Source organism: Stegostoma tigrinum, chromosome 37 (assembly GCF_030684315.1).
Source record: "Stegostoma tigrinum isolate sSteTig4 chromosome 37, sSteTig4.hap1, whole genome shotgun sequence".
Lineage (NCBI taxonomy): Eukaryota > Metazoa > Chordata > Chondrichthyes > Orectolobiformes > Stegostomatidae > Stegostoma > Stegostoma tigrinum.
In genome coordinates this window covers 13,386,941-13,400,728 of record NC_081390.1, presented here as the reverse complement: position 1 = coordinate 13,400,728, position 13,788 = coordinate 13,386,941, and the positions used below count along the sequence as shown (strand labels likewise).

At 41.4% G+C, this 13,788-nt stretch overlaps 1 protein-coding gene across 5 annotated transcripts in view; it reads left to right on the top strand.

The window, feature by feature from the left end:
• The window catches only part of LOC125467562 (adenosine kinase-like), a 263,606-nt gene that overhangs the window by 144,667 nt on the left and 105,151 nt on the right, over nucleotides 1-13,788 (top strand). For 3 of the 5 annotated variants that reach the window (XM_048563586.2, XM_048563581.2, XM_048563585.1), the window contains exon 5: nucleotides 6,389-6,594. In XM_048563586.2, coding sequence (XP_048419543.1) covers nucleotides 6,389-6,594 — 206 coding nt within the window. The remainder of the gene's footprint in view (nucleotides 1-6,388; nucleotides 6,595-13,788) is intronic. The other 2 variants (XM_048563587.2, XM_048563582.2) reach the window with 1 other exon arrangement.

Genomic DNA, 13,788 nt, shown 5'->3' with positions numbered 1-13,788 from the left:
GATATGGGACTCAAAACTGTTCAGTGTTCTAAATACTGCCTGATGAGAGCCTTATACAGCATCAGCAGTACATCCCTGCTGTTATATTTTAGCTGTCGCAAAATGAATGCGAACATCGCATTTGCCTTACTAATTGCCAGCTGAACCTGCATGTTAACTTAAGGAAAGTCTCCCAAGTGGCTTCGTTTCAGATTTCAAAAGCCTTTCCCCATTTAGGAAATATTTTACTTCGCTCTTTTCTCTCAAACGTACATAATGTTACACTTTCTCACATTGTCTTCCATAATTGCACTTATTTGCCATTCTCCTAGTGTGTGCAAGACTTTCTGCAGCCTGCCTGCTTTCTCTGCACTGTCTTCGTGTTATTTACAAACTTAGCAATAATGCCCTCAGCCATTTGTACAGGTCACTGATGTATGATGTGAATAATTTTGGTCCCAAGACTATCCTTCACAGAGCCCCACTAGTTATTGGCTGCCATTCTGAAAAGGACCCCTTTTATCCCCATTCTCTCTGTTCTGCCACTCAGCCAGACCTCTACCCATGCCACCAACTTTCCTCTGACACCATTGGTTTTTACCTTATTCGGCAGTCTACTGTGAAAAACCTTGTCAGAGCCATCTGGGAATCTAAATAGATCATGTCTACTGGCTCTCCTTTTGTCTAACCTTGCTTGTTACATCCTCAAAGAATTCAAACAGGTTGGTCTGGCATGACCTTCCCTTAAGGAAGCTGTGCTGACTCATCTTGACTTTATCACCCATTTCCACAGTCTCAACTTTCATAATGGACTTGAAAATCTTTCCATTGACCAAAGTCAGGCTAATGTGCTTTTCACTCCCCATCCTGAGCCACACTCTCTGTTCTTAAATAGGGCTGTTACATTAGCCATTTTGCAGTCTTATGGAACCCTCCCTAACTCCAGTGATTACTGAAAGATCACCAATGCATGCACAATCTTCTCAGCTATCTCTTTCAGCATCCACCTGGTCAGGATAATTTATCCACCTTTCAGCTTCCCAATACCGTCTCCTTCTCTGCCCCTTGGAATTCTGGTTTGCTGCTGGTGTCTTTCACCATTCAGTTCCTCTGACACTTCTTTGATAGAATCTGTACACTGTGGAAGCAGGCCATTCAGCCAATCAAGTCCACACACTCTCTGAAGACCATCCCACCTAGTCCCTGTGACCCTGCATTTCCCATGGCTAACCTACACTATGGGCAATTTAGCATGTCCAGTCCACCTAACCTGCACATCTTTGGGCTGTGGAAGGAAACCCACACAAGCACAAGGAAAACATATGAGCTTCACACACAATGGCCTCAGAGTGGAATTGAGAGTGGAACTGGGTCCCTGGCACTGAGGCAGCAGTGCTAACCACCAAGCCACCAGGCTGCTCCTATTTTTTAAATTTATTCAATCTTTATTGAGTGGAATAATTACACAGCCACCTTTTTAATATGAACATGCTGAAGTTGAAGTTTGTTTTCCCCCTTACTACTTCTCCAGCCTCATTTTCCAGCAGTCCAATCTCCAGTCTGGTCTCTTTTACATTTTACAGATCTTAAAAAAAACTGTTGCAATCTTTGTTACCAGCTAGCCTGCCCTTAATCATAACGCTGAGTATTTGTTGATGTTTTTGCATTCAAACATTGTCTTTTCAGTGTCTGTAGGTGTGAGGCTGGAAAAGCACAGCAGGTCAGAAAGCATCTAAGGAGTAGGTAAGTTGACATTTAAGGTTTCGGCCCGAAACGTTGACTTACCTGCTCCTCGATGCTGTGTGACCTGCTGTGCTTTTCTAGCCTCACACCTATGGACTCTGGCTTCCTACATCTGCAGTCCTTACTGTCTCCATTGTCTTTTCAGTGATGTTTTCACAGCAGTATGTTTATTCCTGCTGATGGGGAATGTGTGTCAGAGGGCTGGGAAGTTTTAAAATTTATTCGTTATGTGATAGTGTTCAGAAGCCACACTACTCTTGCCTGTTAATCAACTAAGTTAAACAAAGAGTTGCAATGCAATAAAGTTTTTATGGCATAGGTTTTTTTCCCTGTTGCTTTTTTGCTTTTTTTTAAACTTATTATATAATAGCATGAAAAGGATATTTATCTGGAAATAATAATGGAAGCATTTATGAGTGTAGAAAATCCAGAAAGTCATGGGGAATAGGAAAGAAAGTACTCAGAGTGCAAATTTTTATTGCATGTTATTCAACCACAAACTATAGCCTTCCATGTTGGGTCAGCAAGTAAGTTCAACTTAATGGAATTTATGCCTAAAGTGACCGAGTGATATTTTGTTACTTCTGTGTTGCAAAATCAAAAATGCTGGGGAGATTATCTAGTCCATAGTTGTACTCACTACATATGTCAAAGGCAGCAACTTTGTCTACTTGCAAAGACTGAGGATGAGTGCTTCATAGACTCTGAAGCAACGTATAGCCAAGTTGCAAGGACATCAACAACTTGCTTGCACCATTGGGATGAGATCAATAATGAATCAAGGTCACAGACTTGCTGTTATCCTTTCTAGTTGTGTGTTTGCTTCACAATATTCACTACTGTCCATTAACGAAGGAAGCTGCCATCCTTAACTGGTGTGGCCTATATGTGACTCCAGACCCGCAACAATGCGGTTGATGCTTAACCGCCTTCTGGGCAATTGGGGATGGATAATAAATGCCGAGTTCTGTGGAAGGGTCACTGGACCCGAAAGATTTAACTCTGTTTTCTCCTTCACAGATGTTACCAGACCTGCTGAGCTTTTCCAGCAACTTTGTTTTTGTTCTTGTTGATAATTAATGTTGGCTTGACCAGTGATACTCACATCCTGTGAATGACTTTTAGAAAAGGTACTTTGGATGGTCGCCATTAATTTTCAAAAAGCAATAATTCACTTGGGTGGCAAGGTCATCACTGGTTAGTGTTGCTGCCTCTCAGTGCTGTGGACCCAGGTTCAATTCTGGTCTCGGCAACATTCTCCCTATGTCTGTGTGGGTATCCTCCAGGTGCACAGTTTACCTCCCACAGTCGACAGATGTATGGGTCAGGTGGATTGGCTATGCTAAATTGCTCATAGTGCTCAAGGATATGTGATCTAGATGCATTAGCAATGGGAAATGCAGGGTTAAGGGGATAGGGTGGGGGTGGTGCTGGGATGCTGTACGGTGGGTTTTATTGGACTGAATGGCCTCCTTCCACACTGTAGGGATTCTATGACAGTTGACTCTTGTCAAATGTCTAGTAGATTTGGAGGATCTGGATGGCTCCTTTTATTTCAAACAAGCAGTCCTCAACTCCATAAAATTGAGCCTGTTTGGTTTTTCATATTTCAAACTGTTAGAAAGCGTCACTGTTGCTTCATGCTTTAATAGTCATCAGTAAGAGCAACAGGGTTTTGGAGAACTGCGTGTAGAAGGTACTAAATATTTGAAACTATTATATGATCTTTCATTGTATTTATGTAGATTTGGTAGTGATCAATTCTTCCAAAGAAAAAGATCATTACTGACCCAGACAGTCTGCTGACATTTTGCAGGCATCACCTATTACTTGCATTAGAATGACTTCTTTAACATAGAAAACAAATTACAAGGCATCTCAAAGAAGAGTAAGGTTGGGGGGGAGGGTGTGAGAAAATAGATGCCTAGACTTTGAAGAGTATTTGGGAAAGTGCGCAAAAGATTGGTTGAAAAATTGGCAGTTGACCATGGTGAAGAAGGGAGAAATGAAAGAAAAAGGCATGCTAGAAAGTGCCTTTGCTCAAAGAGTCAGTGGGTACCCAAGAATTGAAGTCTGAGAAAATGGGTATGGGGTCTGGGAGTTTGGAGGAATGTTATAGATGTTGAGCAGCAGTGCCTTGAAGGGATTTAATGATGAAAATGGGAATATGAAACCAGGTACCAGTATTTAATAACGAAGGCCAGTGGAAGATGTAAGTAGAACAGAGAAACATTGTGCCAGGTAGAATATGGACAGCAGAACTTTGGCTAGATAAAGTTTTATGGAGCAAGTAAAATGAGAGGCTGGCCAGGATGGCATGAGAATTGAGTTATAAAGTGACAGGAGTATTGAATAAAAGTTCAGCAACACACAAGCTGAGAATGTGGAAAGTGATGTTCTCTTGTTCTTGAGTTCTGTGCCCAAAGACTTGTCAATTAACTGAACTGTGACTAAGTGCCATCATTATTTTTATTCACTGAGTGTTATGCATTGCCACTACATGCCTCCTTCTCCCCCCGCCAAAAAAAACCTGAAATATGCTACATAAGTAGAAATATGTGCCATGCACATGTGATAGAGAATACGCAAATAAGAAATTTGGCCTATCCAGAATGTCCTTAGACAATAACACCCTTTGTTCTGGACCTCTGGCCAGCATCATCCCTGCACAGAAATTACTGGAAAAGCACAGCAGGTCTGGCAGCATCTGTGGGGAGAGATCACAGTTAACGTTTCCGTTCAAGTGACGCTTCAGACCTCTAAGGAACTCTGGTCTCTTCATGTCTCCATGTTCCCTTCACCACACACACTCCTACCTAATCTTGTGTCCTCAACAAGTCTGGAAATATTATAGCTGATATTCCCTCATCCCAATCATCAATATACATTGTGAATAGCTGGGACAAGCATTGATTCCTGCAGTGCTCTACCTTCCATTCTGGAAAGAACTCACTTTTTCCCAAATAAAAACGAATAGAACTGTGAATGCTGTAAAACAGGAACACAAAACAGAAGTTGCAGGAGGACCTCAGCAGGTCTGGCAGTATCTGTGAAGAAAAATCAGAATTAACGTCCTGGGTTCAGTGATGCTTCCCCAGTTATGAGGAAGGGTCACCAAAACCAAAACGTTAGTTCTGACTTTTTCTTCTCAGACACTGCCAGACCTGCTGAGCTTTTCCAGGAACTTCTGTTTTTGTTCCTCATTTATTCCTGCGTTCTTGTCTGCTAACCAATTTTCAGTCTATGCAAGTATTTTTGCACTACTTTCATTTTCAAAATCTTTCTGAAAATCCAAATACAGCACAGCCACGTTTTCTGCCTCATCTATTCAACTGGTTACAAGCCTCAAACCTCCAGTTAAGTTTGTGAAACATGATTTCCCTTTGATTATTTCATGTTTCTTTTTGTCAAACAGTACTGTTTAATTGCGCTGACAGTGTGTCCTTTAAAAATGATTGTAGCAATTCTGAGTTACCAATGTCAGGCTAACCAGTCTATAATTTCTGGCTCTCTCTGCACTGCTCCCTCCTCCCCTGCCGACTGTTAAACTGTGTGATTGCAGTTGCCACCCTGCAATCTACTGGAGCTGTTCTTGAATGTACAGAATTTTGGAAGGTGACTGCCAACATATCAACTATTTCTATGGCTATCTCCTTTAGTTCCCAGGGATGTAGATTATCAGGCCATGGGAATTTATTAGCTCCCTGTGCCATTAATTTTTCCAGCATTACTTTACCAACTAATTTCCTTTAAACCCTCCTTCCCAAAATACCTTTCTTTTCCCCCCCAAACACTTCTGGGAAATGTTTATGCTCATGTTCTGTGAAGACTGAACAAAAGTAGTTGTTTAATTGCTGTACTGTTTCTTTGTTCTCTGATTTCAATTCTCTTGTATTAGACTGTCGGGGTCTACATTTCTCTTCACTAATCATATCTCCATACTTAGAATGATATTGCACCCAATTATTTGCATCGTTAATTCATCTGCCTTATTGTGAAAATTCTGTGTTGCATTAGATTTGTCTTTTTTTCATATGGTTACACACACACTTTTGTACTCCAGTCTTACTTATGCCAGCTCTAGTTTCCTTTGCCTTCCAATTTTGCTTTCTACCTAGCTTTCATTTCTACCTTTGTTTACCTCATTCTTGCCTCCCTGCTGAGGTTCCAGTCCCCTGCCAATCCAGTTTAATTAGATTCAGGTGAGAGTGGTGCAGATTTTGCGATGGGTCTGGAAATGATCACTTTCTTCCCATTGTTAAACTGAAGTAAATTGTGACTAATCCAAGGCAACATTCCACACAAGCAGTCTACCAAGAATGGAGAGCTGAGAGTCGGCAGCAGTCATGTGAAAGCGGACCTTGTGACTTGTGTTATTATTGTCAAAGCATAGCATGTGGTAGATGAAGGACGAGAATAGGGAAAACCAGCAAGGATAGAACTCCTTAGGGATTCTGAAGGCAATAGTGTAAAACTGAGAAGAGAAACTGGATCTACTCTGGCTAAAATAAGGTAAAAGTTGAAGCCAAATGGGGTATTGTTTAATTGAGCTGGACAACAGAAGCACAATAGATTTTAGGGGTGACATGTTTATGTCTTGAATCGCCTGTTTTATTTTAAAATTTTAAAATGCAATTTGAGACAAATATCCCTTTTTTAATTGCAGTGGATGATTCAGCAACCTCATAAAGTAGCGACTTTCTTTGGGTGCATTGGAAAAGATAAATTTGGTGACATTTTGAAGAAGAAAGCTGAAGAAGCCCACGTTGATGCCCACTATTATGAACAAAGTGAACAACCAACGGGCACTTGTGCTGCCTGCATCACTGGTGACAACAGGTCAGCGACTACTTTCAAGAAACTTAGTTTAAGGTTAGGATGCTGCTTTTTATTATTTAAATGAAATGCAAGTTAGATTCCAATACATTTCTTTCAAGGAACTGGCACAACTCCTCTTATACCACGTCATTCTATGATCCTATGAAAAGCTTGATCTACCGTTTCTGCTCTAGTGGAAAAGAGCGAAAACTGCAGAATTCTTTCTTCTATCTCGCTTTAGTAAGTAAGTTAACTTTTTCTCAATAAAATATGCTGCACCATTTTTCATTACTTTGTCCTTCCTAAAATAGAACACTTAAACCCATGTGCAACACATTCCATTTGAAATTTTGCTTTGATGCACTTCCCAAAACGTTTCCACACTTCCCAGTATACTCTTTATGATGACTTTTACTAATCTAACTTCTTCTAACTCATGTCCATGCAAGAAAATCCTTCTACTCTCGTCCAGATAAAATCATACCATTTACAATACAATCCTAGTTTCAGTGCAAAAACATGCCCCATTCTCTACTTGAATCTGTATTCGCCATCTGCTTCTCCATGCAGACTTTCATTGCACGATCGCTATTTGCCTTTATTCTTTAATTTGGTGTCATCAGCAAAATTCAATATTATGTTACATTATTACCTGGGCTTAAAAATTATTTGGAAATAATAGCAACTAACCTAATACAGATCACGAACCAGCAAAGTCAACTTATTTCCAGGTGAAGAAACTTCTCTCAATTTTATCCTTTTGCTCTCTAACCTCCAACTACTTGTCTATACTTGTGGAATTCACTGTATCATTGTTTTTGCTGGAAGTCTCTGAAATTGTCTCTGATTAAACTGTTAGCAGTGATTTCCGTCGCCTTTGTTCTACACTTTTGAATTCCCTGCTGAAACCTACCTCTCTCTTTCTCTTCTTTTAAAATGCTCCTGAAACTCATTATGATAGACTTTTGGTCATTGTTCTGACTTCTTCTCGGCTATCTGTTACAAAATGTCAAAACTGTTTTTGCATTGATATCCTAAATTTATCATGTTATTTCTTATGATTTGTCAAATGTAGAGATGTTCACTGACCTCATTAACCTGAATTCTTAAACTCTGATTGTAATTTCATTCCTTGTGGTAAGACTATCATAAAATATTAATTAGGTTATAATTTCGTACTTTGTCTTGTCCTTTTTGTTTGAATTGGGAGTTGTATTCCACCCTCTCTGGTCCTGGATGTACGTATTATTTAAGTCTTTTCATTTTGCTGATCTATTACCAACATATGAAAGATGTAGCTTCTAATTGATCAGACACTGATATTTTTTAACACTGTGGACCAAATTATATTATGGTCCCTGTTTCCCAATGCACACTTGCTTTCTAGCCAATCTGTTCTGTTTCATAATGAAGAACCAGTTCAGTGTGCCTTTTTGGAGTAGCAGTGAGCAAATCATTCTGAAGAAGTGAATTCTTGCTTGCAATAAATTTAATAATTGAACTTAGTTCCTGATTGCCTAACCTCCTTTATTATTTTGACCGTCGTTTCTTACTTCATTCTCTCAGACGCACTGAAGTTTATTGTGGGAGGAAGCAATTCACTCTAATATCTTTGTTCTGACTCTTTGCTAGACCAAATCAAAACTTAATTCCTCACAGCCTTGTATTTTTATCCACTAAAAATGTTTGTCTAATTTTATTTTAACAGATGCAGTGAACTCATTCTCAGCCATTCCCTTGGTAAAACATTCCTAGGTCCAAAAATGAGCAAATTAACAGAATTTCTTCAACTTTTATGTGTACCCATTCTTTTGCTCTTTTCTCCAATCCTTGCAGTTACTGCCTTTTCTTCCAAGGAGTTAGCCAGTTGTTTTTTTGAAAATTAAAATTGAATCTGCTTTCATCATCCTATTAGGAAGGGCATTCCTAATCCTAACTAATAATTGCATTTGCTTAAAATCTTCACAGCATCTCTGCCTCTTTTGCCAAAAAGTTCAGATCTATACCTTCTGGTTACCAGCCACTGAAAACAGTTTCTCTTTATCGACTTTAAACACTTTTAAATAATGATTTTAAAGACTTCTGTCAAATCTCTCTTGGCAGTAACTTCCCTTCCGGACCTGCTTGTACTTTAAGGAAAACGTCTTTTTCTCCAGTGTACGCGCACAAGTATACTGTAATTTTTTCAAGTCCTCTTCAATAAACATCAATGCAAAGTACTCATTTTGCTCTTCCATCAGCCATTTATTGTTAATATACTGACAGGCAGATTTTGGATTTTCTGACACACTCCATTCTCTCAATGCTTTGTGGTCAGAGTATTGTATTGCTGGTGAAAGACCCATTTTATCAAAATTTTTCGTCTTGCAGTCAACAGGACAATTTGCAAGAATACCAGTGTAAGGGAAAACCAATTTCCAAGAATACCAGGATGGAGGAATTTCATGATTTGGAACAAGTTTGCTGGATAATCCTGAATGTACAAAGAATTGTGCTGACAATTGGTTTACAATAGGGCCCTGTGCTTTGCAGACAGAAAAAAACATGTACAAGCACCATGCCTGTTTCAATTCACTAAAATTTTTGACTACTTTTGCTGATCAATTTCAGGGCAATGAATTGCCCTGATTCAGGCCAATGCTATGACTAATCAGCCAATCTGCATAATTTATAATGTAAAGAACATTAACTGGTGCGTTCTCTAGGTCTCGCCTTTACTGATCAGAATTCAGTTGTTAACCAATCAGTACTCTCTTCTCATAGAGTCTCAACTTTGGTTTCCCCTTACATTGGTAATTTTACAAATTGTCCTGAAGAATGCAAGACAAAAAGCTTTGAAAAAATGTTTTTGTTCAACATACTGTATCAGCTAATTATGTGCCTCAGGGTGTACTCCCAACTGTCGACAGCATCTTTACGGAGGCAATTGAGAAAATAGGTCTCACTCTGAACATCCACAAGATAAAGGTCCTCTGCCAACCTGGCCTGGCATTGTGGAACCAGCACCCAATCATGAAGGTCCATGGGGACGCCTCGGAGAACATTGACCATGTCTAATATGTCAGGAATGTCCTATTCACCAAAGCAGTGATCGATAGAGATCGAGCACAACCTTCAGCCACATGAGGCAAAGGGTGATCAAGGACCATAGCATCATATCCAACACCAAAATCAGAGCTGAGGTGGTTCCCATACCTCCTAAATGTCTCTGAGGCGTGGACTGTCAACAGCAGACATCTCAAGGTGCTAGAGCAGTACTACCAAAGCTGTCTGTGCAAGATCCTGCGAATCCACTGAAAAGAAAGACAGACCCAACACCGGCATCCTCAACCAGGCCAATATTCCCAGTGCTGAGGCACTGGCCAGTCTTGATCGGTTATGATGGCCTGAGTATGTCATCCTCAAGTAGTTGCTCTGCTGTCAGCTTTGAAACGGCAGGTGAGCCTCAAGTGGACAGAGGAAATGCTTCAGTGATACTCTCAGGGGCCTCAATGACGAAGTGCAGCATTCCCACACACCTGGGAATCATTGGGCCAAGACCATCCAAAGTGGAGGAGGAGCTTTTGGGAAGGCATCGAGCACCTTTCGGGGGAAAAAGCGGAAGTCAGGCAAAGATAGCAATACTACCACACGAACACCCTACCCACCCTTCCTGCGGCCACCTTCTGTCCCAAGTGTAACAGAGCCTGCAGTAGGCATGTTGGCCAGTATAGCCACCTATGGATTTACCCTGAGAGTGGATAAGATTCATTCTTGTCTGCAAGCAATGATATGTGCTTAAAGTGTGTAACATCAAGCAAAGAATGCAGAATACGTATAAAAACTGAAAGAACTGCGGATGCTGTAAATCAGAAACAAAAACAAAAGTTGCTGGAAAAGTTCAACAGATCTGGCAGCATCTGTCGAGGTGAAAAAAAAAATCAGAGTTAACATTTCAGGTCCAGTGACCCTTCCTCAGAACTGATGGTGGCTGGGAAAACATCAGTTTATATGAAGAGAATAGGAAGGGGCATGGGCTAGGGAGTAAATGATAGGATAGAGCCCAAAGATTGACAGCAGTTGGATAGACAAAGGACTTGACAACTATCTGCCTGAGAAGGTGAAAAGTTGGCAATGGGGACTGTTAGTGACAAACAGCAGGTGGTGTGTAGTGGCAGGCTATGTGATAACAAGGTCTGGTGCGAGGGGTAGGAGGCTCGGACATGGGAGAGTTTAGGCTCTAAAATTATTAGAACTCTATATTGAGTCCAGAGGGCTGCAGGATCCCCAAATGGCAAATGCGGTGGTGTTTTTCCAGCTTACGTTGACCTTTGTTGGAACACTGCAGCAAGCCAGAGACAAAGATGTTGACCAGAGAACTGGGTGTTGTCTTTAAGTGACAGGCAACTGGAACCTCAGGGTCTTTTTTGCCAGCTGAACGTCATTGTTCTGCAAAGCGGTCACCCAGTCTGTGCTACATTTCCCCAATGTAGAGGAGATCACATTGTGAGCAGTGAATGCAGTAGACTAGACTGTGGGAAGTGCAGGTGAAGTGTTGCATCAACGGTAAGGTATGTTTGCACCATCGGATAGTGGGGACAGAGGAGGTAAACGGGCGACTGTTGCACCTTCTCCAGATGCAGGTGCGATGGTAGGTAAAGACAAGGGGAACCCTCACTGTTGCAGGAGGGAAGAGGAGGGATAAGGGCAGAAGTGCGGGAGATAGGTCAGACCTGGTTGAGGGCCCTGTCGACAACAGTGTTGGGGAATCCTCAGTTGAGGAAGAAGATGGGCATTGCTGAGGCTCCCTTGTTGAAGTTGTCCTCGTCTGAACACGTGCAATGGAGACAGAGGAGCTGATGATGAGTCTTTACAGAGATCAGGATGGGGATGGATAGTCCAGGTAGCTGTGGGAGTCAGTGGGTTTATAGTGGATGTTAGTGGCCAGCCTATCCCCAGAACTGGAAACAGATATCAAGGAAGAGAATGGAGAAGTTGGATAGACCAGGTGAAAGTGAGAGCAGGGTGGAAATTCGAAGCAAAATTCATGAACTTTCCCAGTTCTGGACGAGAGAGGGAAGTGGCACCAATGATATCATTGATGTCTTGGAGAAAGAGTTGTGGGTGGGGGACACGATAGGACTGGAACAAGGAATGTTCCACAGACCCCAAACAGAGACTTATACCAGGTCTATTCAATTGGGACCTCAACCAGGTCCGACCCATCTTCCACAATTCCACCCTCACCCCTTCTCTTGCCTCCTGCAACAACGATAGGATTCCCCTTGTCCTTACCTATCATCCCACCAACATCCACATGCAGAAGATCATCAGACATCTTTTCCACCACCTCCAGTGAGATGCCACCACTGGACATGCATTATCCTTCCTTGTACGTAACACTCCCCACAACCCCACGGCACTTTCTTCTGCAACTGGCAAAGGTGCAAGACCTGCCCATTTACCCCCTCCCTCCCCATTACCCAAAGGCCCAAACATATCTCCCATGAGAAGCAACACTTCACCAGCACTTCCCAGAATCTCATCTACTGCATTCACTGCTCACAATGTTGTCTTCTGTATGTTTGGGCAATGAAGTGCAGACTACATCTACGTTCAGCTCACAGAAAAGAACCTGAGCTACCAGTTGCCTGTCACTTTAACACACCACACTGTACCCTGGCCAACACCTTTGTCTCTGGCTTGCTGCAGTGTTCACGCAAAAGTCAACGTAAGCTGGAAGAAAAACACCTCATTTTCTGCTTGGGGATCCTGCAGCCCTTCGGACACAATATTGAGTACAATAATGTTAGAGCCTAAGCTCTCCCATATCCCAGCCCCTTACCCCACACACAAGACCTTGTTATCACATTGCCTGCCATTCTATGCTACCTATTGTTTGTCACTAACAGTCCCCATTAACAACTATTCACCTTTCTAACCAGATCGTTATCAACTTGTTTTGCCAATCCAACTGCTCTTGTCTCTCTTCAGGCTCAATGCTGTTATACATTCCCCACCCCATCATCCTCCCTATTTTCTGCATATAAACTGACAATTTCCCATCTACCATCAGTTCTGAGGAAGGGTCACTGGACCTGAAATGTTAACTCTTTTTTTTACTCTACAGATTCTGCCAGACCTACTGAACTTTTCCAGCAACCTCTGTTTTTGTCCCAGAATATGTGTGTCTGTTATATAAAAGCAATGTAAATAATATTGTTAATAAATTATAAACTTGTCTGTCTCAATGAGTAACCAGTCTTGATGGTAGATGTTATGTCAGCTGTATGGCAGCTATCGGGCAGTGTCAAACTCCTGATGACAGTGCGCTTTATGTAAAAAACCATATCAGGGGCCTGAAATGAAAGCAGTGAAATCAGAGGGGTTCGTGACTGCCCTCATTTAAGATGCTGTATCTGATCTCTACTGAAGAAAATGAGTTAAGGTCAAGATTGCAGAGCTTCACAAAGCCTGGGACCCTAGATTTTAACTATATATCTACCCCATTTTAGATTTACAGTGGGGGTCAGTTAGCTCAGTTGGCTGTACAGCTGGTATGCAACGCAGAGTGACGCCAACAAGCATGGGTTCAATTTCCACAACTGGTTGATATTACCATGAAGGATTCTCCTCCTGAACCCCTCCCCTCAGCTGAGGTATGGTGACCCACAGGTTAAACCTCCAACAATTCGCACCACTCTGAGAAGCAGTCTTTTAGTCTTTTATACTCTTTTAGATTTTCCAGTTCAGCAATGGTGATTGCACCCGAAATCTTCCTAGTCTCAGAGATTTTTGTTGACTTCATTAATGCCGTTGAGCTATTCATCGGGATTCATTAATATTGTGTTAATCCCAAGGTTACAGTTTTCACCTTTTTTTCCCATCTCTACCCACTTAGTAATGAACATGTATATTACCCCAATTATTTTATTTTGTCGATAGATTTTAACGGAATGCCAATTTGAGTACACGACAGAAAATGTACATAATTCATGCCTTTTTCAATAATATAGAAAATTAATTTTGGATACAAAGGTTTCAAGAAAAATTGAGGACTACATATCCTTATCACGGAGAATGCGGTCCAAAATCATTTGTAGTAGTGGAAGGGATGCAGCAGACAGGATAGGTATTTTGTGTTCATGCTGTCTGCGAAAAGAAACTTGCCTCGTGGCATTCTCACAGCTTTACTTGCTATTAAAAGTACGGTGTAAGAAAAGAATAGCACAACAGATGCAAATTAAAAGACCACAGCGTTGCTGTTAG